The 8,755-nt window shown below is 40.1% G+C and overlaps 1 protein-coding gene across 1 annotated transcript in view; it reads right to left on the bottom strand.

Moving 5' to 3' along the window:
• PECR (peroxisomal trans-2-enoyl-CoA reductase) overlaps positions 1-8,755 on the bottom strand; it is a 45,687-nt gene that overhangs the window by 31,310 nt on the left and 5,622 nt on the right. The window contains exons 2-3 of the mRNA XM_037740792.1: positions 4,736-4,869; positions 3,182-3,474 (exon numbers count right to left, since the gene is read on the bottom strand). Coding sequence (XP_037596720.1) covers positions 3,182-3,474; positions 4,736-4,869 — 427 coding nt within the window. The remainder of the gene's footprint in view (positions 1-3,181; positions 3,475-4,735; positions 4,870-8,755) is intronic.

The following is an 8,755-nucleotide window of genomic DNA, read 5'->3' as shown; positions in this document are numbered from 1 at the left end:
TTTTTTTTTATTTTTTTGAGACAGTCTTACTCTGTCACCCAGGCTGGAGGTGCCATCTCAGCTCATTGCAACCTCCACCTCCCAGGTTCAAGCGATTCTCTTGCTTCAGCTTCCCAAGTACCTGAGACTACAGACATGCATCACCACGCCCAGCTAATTTTTGTATTTTTAGTGGAGATAGGGTTTCACCATGATGGCCAAGCTGATCTCGAACTCCTGACCTCAAGTGGTCCGCCTGCCTCAGCGTTCCAAAGCTCTGGGATTACAGGCATGAGCCATCACAACTGACAATGCTTGGTGAATCTAAATGATAGGTATATAGAAATCCATTGTATTATTTCTTCAACTTTCCCACAGATTTAACATTTTTCCAAAAATAAATTGGGGTAAAAATTCCTGTATCAGTAAAATGAATAAAAAACGTCTATAGGAAAGTCCAAAATCATCAATAATTTATATGTGGATTTTTTTCACAATTCTTTAACAATAGCACATTGCATCACAGAGTACAAGCTGAAAGAGACTGGGGACTTTAGGCCAGTCATCTTTTGAATCATTTTAATTACATAGGTGATATATGATCATATTAGCAGAAGTAGAAAAGGCAGATAAACACCAAGAAAAAAATTAAAACAATATGTAATTTTACCTCCTAGAGATTTCATACAGTCATGTATCACAATAATGTTTCGGTCAAAGACAGATTGCAAATATAACAGTGGTCCCGTAAGAATATAATACCACATTTTTATTCTACTCTTTCTATGTCGAGATGCACAAATGCTTAACAAACACTTGATGTGTTACAATTGCCTGTAGTATTCTATACAGCAACATGATATCCAGGTTTGTAGCCTAGGTGTGTAGTAGGCTATACCACCTAGGTCTGTGTGAGTACACTCCACGATGTTCATATGACAATGAAATTGACTAATCACACATTTCTCAGAACAAATCCCTGCTGTTAAACAACACGACTGTATTTTGGTATAAATTTTTTCCGAATCATTTCTATTCATATATATGCACACATAAATACATACTGTAGTTGGTTTTGGTTTTTTTTTTGAGGCGGAGTCTTGCTCTGTCACCCAGGTTGGAGTGCAGAGGCGTGATGTCGGCTCACTGCAACCTCCGCCTCCCAGGTTCAAGCAATTCTCCTGCCTCAACTTCTCTGAGTAGCTGGGACTACAGGCGTGTGCCACCACACCCGACTAATTTTTCGTATTTTTAGTCTAGACGGGGTTTCCCCATGTTAGCCAGGATGGTCTCAATCTCCTGACTTTGTGATCTGCCCGCCTCAGCCTCCCAAAGTGCTGGGATTACAGGCATGAGCCACCACGCCTGACCCAAATACATACTATTTTTTTACAGAATTGTGAACATGTTGGATAAAATATTTTAGAGCTTGCTTTCTTGCAGTGACATCTGGAAGTATTTTTCATGTCAATAAGTACATTTTTATGCCAATATTTTTAATGGTTGCATAGTTCTTTATCATCCAGATTTATAAACTTTACTAATACTTTACTCTAGAATATTTATATAATTTTCAGTTTTTCACTATTTTCATGATATAGAAAAATATAACTTATAAAAACTAAAAACTAAAATCCCTAATATTCTTTTTTTTGTTGTTTTTTTTTTGGAGACAGAGTCTCCCTCTGTCACCTAGGCTGGAGTGGAGCGGCACAATCTCGGCTCACTGCAACCTTCACCTCCCAGGTTCAAGCAAGTCTGCCTCAGCCTCCCGAGTATCTGGAACTACAGGCATATGCCACCATGTCCAGCTAATTTTTTCTTTTGTATTTTAGTAGAAATGGGATTTCACCATGTTGCCCAGGCTGGTCTCGAACTCCTGAGCTCAGGCAATCTGCCCACCTCGGCCTCTCAAAGAGCTGGAATTACAGGCGTGAGCCACCGTACCCCACCAGCCTTGTATTGTTTAACTCAGTTTGACTAATAAAAGTCATGGCTGAATTTCAATTCTGTAGACTTTTAATTGACAGTTGTTAGCAAGGAATCTTGGATTGGTAAGAGACTGCTGATTTGCCTGTTAGAAGGAATGAAAGCATCAAGTTATAAAGCTTAGGTCAGAGACCACTACTTGTCTCCCAATACTCATTCTCCCTTTCTTCCATAGAAATAGAATTTGTATTAAGCACATAGCTGCCGACCTAAGGACTCTTTCCCAGTTTCTTTTACAGCTAGGTATGATCATTTAGCTGAACTCTAGCTGATGAATGTGAGCAAACATCATGGTGCTACTTCCAGATGGTGCCCGTAAAAGGAATAGGTGACCATTACACTTTTTCCTCATTCCTGCTGTCTGGAATGCAAATTCAATAGCAGGAACTGGAGCAGCCTCTTGAATCAGAAAATAAAAACCACAGGTCAAGAACAGTCCGTAATGATTATGAAACTACTGTACTTAGTAGTTTACTAAGACTTAGACTACCTACCTGTTCTTTTAATGTAAGAAAAATAAACTATTTTTTCTGGGTTTTTCCACTGGAACAATCAAACCTGTACCACAACTTAGAGCTTGATTCTCCTAGTTAGGTAGAGATGTCTGCAAGACTTGCAGATACTAAGAATATAAAGCCTATTCATGTTGGGATGAAGACCCTTTGAGTTAGGGTTATAATTGTTCTATATTTTTCATCATAGGAAAGACTTAGGTGGTTTTTAAGGAATTTTTTATTTGTTTTGAGATGGAGTCTCGCTCTGTTGTCCAGGCTGGAGTGCAGTAGTGCGATCATGGCTTGCTGCAACGTCTGCCTCCCAGGTTCAAGTAATTCTCTGCCTCAGCCTCCTGAGTACCTGGGATTATAGGTGCCTGCTACCACGCGCAGCTAATATTTTGTATTTACACTAGAGATGAGGTTTCGGTTTCACCATCTTGGTCAGGCTGGTCTTGAACTCCTGACCTCATGATTCACCTGCCTCGGCCTCCCAAACTGCTGGGATTATAGGTGTGAGTCATCACACCCAGCTAATTCATTTCTTAAAAACAAAATGAGGGTGAGAGTTTTTCCCAATTTTATGAACAACTTTATAGCTAAATTTATGTACAGATCATTAATAATTTTCTCATAATAAATTCCAAGAAACAAAATGATGTGATTGAAGGATATCCACATTTTATAAACATTGCCTATACTGAAATGTACCAATTTACATTCCTATGTTGTAAGTGAGGAAATCTAGGCAATAAATGTTAATGACATGGGGCTTCTGAATCTCTAACAGGATTCTGAGATCTCTAAATAAAAATATGTTGGCTTGTGGATACTGATGGTACTTGCCTGCTTTGCACATGTAGAAGGTTCCTGTCAGGTTGGTCTCAACCACAGCATTCCATCCCTTAGAACTGATGTGTTCAGCAGGGGAAAGAAACTGGCCTCCTCCATTGTTTACCAAGAAATTGATCTTACCATAAATATCTAAGGTAGATTTGACCAAATTATTCACCTAAAGAAGAACATTGGTTGTGTTAGAAACATTCCAAAAAAAAAAAAAAAAAGAAGAAGAATATTGGAAGTTATTAAAAGTAAAAGATTAGCCGGGCACGGTGGCTCACGCCTGTAATCCCAACACTTTGGGAGGCCGAGGCAGGTGGATCACGAGGTCAAGAGATCGAGACCATCCTGGTCAACTTGGTGAAACCCCGTCTCTACTAAAAATACAAAAAATGAGCTGGGCATGGTGGCGCGTGCCTGTAATCCCAGTTACTCGGGGGCTGAGGCAGGAGAATTGCCTGAACCCAGGAGGCAGAGGTTGCGGCGAGCTGAGATTGCGCCATTGCACTCCAGCCTCGGTAACAAGAGCGAAACTCCGTCTCAAAAAAAAAAAAAAAGTAAAAGATTAATAGCCTAACTTGTTACCTCACCTGATTGCTTGCTCTAGACAGGGATTGCAGTCTCTCACAGTGTACAGTAACTCCAAGTACCACAACGAATGAATATGCAGCAATGAATAAACCTAAAAATTCTACACCAATTAGTAATGTACCAGCATCCAATACCCACAGATCACGATGCTAAAATTGTAATTTGATGACAAGATATATCCAATGGCCTGGAACACCCTTAAGTAGGGCAGGCCTCAGTTATATATTACTTTGTAAGCTACCAACACAGAATAAACAGTGATGAAATCAGATTAAAATAAACATTAAAAAAAAAAATGACTCAAAGGGCCAGGCATGGTGGCTCACGCCTATAATCCTAGCACTTTGAAAGGCCAAGGCAGGTGGATCACCTGAGGTCAGGAGTTTGAGACCAGCTTGGTCAACACGGTGAAACCCTGTCTTTACGAAAAATACAGAAACTAGCTGGGCATGGTGGCACGCACCTATAGTCCCAGGTACTCAGGAGGCTGAGGCAAAAGAATCACTTGAACCCAGGAAATGGAGGTTGCAGTGAGCCTATATTGCACCACTGCACTTCAGCCTGGGAAACAGAGTAAGACTCTGTCTCAAAAAAAAAAAAAAAGACTTAAAGGGCAAAAGTCCGTCTCTGGCTGAGACCACATTCTTGCTTCTCTTCCTCTCCTTCTCCAAGGGTCACTGGCTCAGTAAATCATTAACGTGAGAATCTCCTCCCCAGCTTCTGCTTCTAGTGAACCTCATCTAAGACAGCTACCATAGGAGAACCTGAAGCAAAGCCAGGTTTAAGAACCACTACTGCAAACTACAATGAATGAATAAACGATATAGATATATCTGCATTACCTCCTCTTCTTTCCGGATGTTGCATTGTATGGGAATGACTTGCGCCTGGCTTGTGGGAGGTAGGCTGGCCTTCAGTTCATCTGCCACAGATTTCAGTCTCTCAAATTTACGGGATGCAATGACCACATTACTCCCTGAGGAGAATCAGCCAGAGAGCAAGTAAATAAACCTTCATGGGACACCATGAACACATCATACCTTGAGAAGTAAATAGCCAGGGAACAAAAAAATGTGACTTCACGAGTTGTCCAAATTCCATCAATAATTCTTTTTTTTTTTTTAGAACGGGGGTGTTGCTTTATTGCCCAGGGTAGAATGCAGTCTAAAAATGGGTATGCCTGTAAATGTGTTTAATTATAGAGACATGAAAAAAAAAAAGGAAGAAAATAACAAGCAAGCAGCCAACCCATATTTCATTGAAACCTCTAAATAGATGTGATGTGGTACTGATAAGAGAGTATATTTTGTGTATTTAAAATGGAGAGTTCTATAAATGTTAATTAAGCTTACTTGTTCTGGATCTGAGTTCAAATCCTGGATATCGTTAATTTTCTGTCTCATTGATCTGTCTAATATTGATGTTGAAGTCTCCCACTATTATTGTGTGGGAGTCTAAGTCTCTTTATAAGTCTTATATATCTGGGTATTCCTGTATTGGGTGCGTATATATTTAGGATCTTTAGCTCTTCTTGTTGCATTGATCCTTTTACCATTATGTAATATCCTTCTTTGCTTCTTTCGATCTTTGTTGCTTTAAAGCAACTCCTGCTTTTTATTTATTTATTTTTGCTCTCCATTTGGTTGGTAAATCTTTCTCCATCCCTTTGTTTTGAGTCTGTGTATCCTTGCATATGAGATGGATCTGGATGCAGCATACCGATGAGTTTTGGCTTTTTTTGCCTGTCTGTGTCTTTGGATTGGGGGATTTAGTCGATTTAAATTTAGAATTAATAATAATATATGTGAGTTTAATACTGCCATTTAATGTTAGCTGGCTGTTTTGCCTATTAGTTGATGTAAATTCTTGATTATGTTCATGCTGTTTACTTTTTGGTATTTTTTAGAAAGGCTGATACTGGTTGTTCCTTTCTATTTGTAGTGGTTCTTTCAGAAGCTCTTGTAAAGCAGGCCTGGTGGTGATGAAATCTCTGAGTGCTTGCTTGTTCACAAAAGATTTTATTTTTCCTTCGCTTATGAAGCTTAGTTTGGCTGGATGTAAAATTCTGGGTTGAAAGTTCTTTCCTTTAAGGGTGTTGAATATTGGCCCCCACTCTCTTCTAGCTTGTAGAGCTTCTGCTGAGAGATCTGCTGTGAGTCTGATAGGCTTCCCTTTATGGGTAACCTGAACTTTCTCTGTGGCTGCCCTCAGTATTTTCTCCTTCATTTCAACCCTGGTGAATCTGGCAATTATGTGCCTTGAGGTTGGTCTTCTTGAGGAATATCTTTGTGGTGTTCTCTGTATTACCTGGAGTTAAATATTGTCCTGCCTTGCTAGGTTGGGAAAGTTTTCCTGAATAATATCCTGAAGCATACTTTCCAGCTTGGATTGATTCCTTTCGTCACATTCAGGTACACCTATCAAGCGTAGATTAGGTCTTTTCACATAGTCCCATATTTCTTGGAGACTTTGCTCATTCCTTTTTATCCTTTTTTCTCTAATCTTGTCTTCTTGTTTTATTTCATTAAGTTGGTCTTCAACCTCTGATATCTTTTCTTCTGCTTATCAATTTGGCTGTTAAAACTTGTGCATACTTCATGAAGTTCTCGTGTTGTGTTTTTCAGCTCCATTAATTCACTTATATTCCTCTCTAAATTGTGTGTTATTGTTAACATTTCGTCAAACTTTTTTTCAAAGTTCTTAGTTGCTTTGCATTGGGTTAGAACAAGTTCTTTTAATTCCCAGAAGCTTCTTATCATCCACCTTTTGAAGGCTGCTTCTGTTAATGGAACACACTGGTTCTCCATCAGGCCTTGTTCCGTTGCTGATGAGGAACTGTGATCCCCTGTAGATGGAGAGGCGTTCTGATTTTGGGTATTCTCAGCCTTTTTAGGCATTTTCTTCCCTTCATTATACATTTATCCATCTGTGGTCTTTATAATTACCGTCTTTATAATTGGGTTTCTGAGTGGACGTCCAACTTGTTGATTCCCAGCGCTAAAATCTGAGCAACCCACTGCGCCGGCCAAAACAGTGGCATTAAGATTGATGGTGCTTTTCTGACTCTGCACCAAGAACCACCGCACCAAGGCAGTGGAAAAATCGCCTCACCAGCCACAAGTGTCACGCTGGCGACCCATGGGGCTCCTCCGCTGGGAATCTCCTGGTGCGTGAGCAACAAAAATTCATCTGAAAGTGTGGCGTCCTCTCGTTCTCTGCGCTTCCACTGGGAGCTACAATCCCGAGCTGCTAGTGATCAGCCAGCTTGGATCTCTCTCCCATTTTTTTAAATGTTTTTTTTATTTTAGAATCAGGGTCTCACTCTGTTAGTCAGGCTGGAGTGCAGTGGTTTGACATAGCTCACTGTAACCTTGAACTTCTCCCAAGATAAAGCAATCTTCCCACCTGACCTCCCAAAGTGTTGGGACTACAGGCACAAGTCACTGCCCCGGCCATGTATGTTCCTATGTTGTTGTTTTTTTAAAAAAAAAAAAGATAAATTAGGACTTTTGCTTCTGGACAAGATGAGTAATAGGAACTGAATTTGCCCTCAAGCCTGAATCAACTAAAAAATTGGACAAAATATATGAAACAATGGTTTTCAGGCACCAGACATGAAGTAGCACTGGACAGTCACCTCTGGGAGAGTGAAAACAAACATGAGCCCTTGTTTGCTGCCTGGTGAGACGGTCTAGACTAAAGCAAAAGAAGGAAACACATTCAGAGACCAAAGTCTCCCTGGTGGAAGAGATGAAGTTGGGCGTCCCGGCAGCCAAGTCCGTGAAACTACCCAGGTATAGGGAGAAAAGATACACAGAGAGAGAGGGTTCACATCCACAGATGTGAAGGGTTCCTCTTGAATCTTCACCTGAGTACTGATCAATGCTTGGGAATAAATCAAAGAGGAAAGGACCACCAAAAATGGGCAAGGAGATCAAATCCTGGCACTCACATGGCACTGGGAATGATCGGTGTGCCCACCAGAAAAAAAGCCTTTCATGGGGTATTCGGTAAAATACGCAGAAGAGGATGGCTTCAGCAGCGAGGCAAAATTCACCATAGACTAAAGGCTGCTCAGATCAAACATCTTTTAAAGTATCAAATTGTTTTCAAGTAACTGAACTGTATCCCAGAACAAAGCTCAAGAATATTTACAAGAATGTAAAAATGGTCAACATCCATCAAGGTCAAATTCAGTATCTGGCATCCAACAAAAAAACTACCAGGTATGCCAAGGAGCAGGAAAATAACAGCACATAATAAGGAGAAAAGTCAATTAATAAAAACAGACCCAGAAATGACACTGATGTTATAATTAAACAGACCAGTGATGAAGAGGAAAATCTTAAAAGCAGCCAGAGGAAAACAACACATTAAGTATAGAACAAGAGATAAAGACTTCTTTCAGAAACAATGCAAGCCAGCAGACAGTGGAACATCTTTACGGTAACTGAAAGCAATGAAAAAGTTTGTGAACCTAGAAATCTTGACCCAGTGAAAATATCTCTCAAAAATGATGGGAAAATAAAGACATTTTTCACACCTATGAAATCCAGAAAAACTCATCAAAGTGATCTGCACTAAAAAAAGGTGAAAGGAAGTCAGTCCTCCAAGGAGAAGGAAAATGATGCCAGATAAAAATCTAAAATATGCAAAAGAAGAAAGAAACTTAAAATGTTCATTTGTGTGTTTTTGAGACAGGATCTTATTCTGTTGCCTAGGCTGGAGTGCAGTGGCAGTCTTGGCTCACTGCAGCCTTGACCTTCTGGGCTCCACTGATCCTCCCACCTCAGCTTCCCGAGTAGCTGGGACCACAGGCATACACCACCATGCCCGGCCAATTTTTTTATTTTTAATAGAGA

Source organism: Cebus imitator, unplaced genomic scaffold, assembly GCF_001604975.1.
Source record: "Cebus imitator isolate Cc_AM_T3 unplaced genomic scaffold, Cebus_imitator-1.0 Scaffold89, whole genome shotgun sequence".
NCBI classification, from domain to species: domain Eukaryota; kingdom Metazoa; phylum Chordata; class Mammalia; order Primates; family Cebidae; genus Cebus; species Cebus imitator.
Note: the sequence above shows the minus strand (reverse complement) of the source record. Positions and strands in the feature narration are given on the sequence as shown.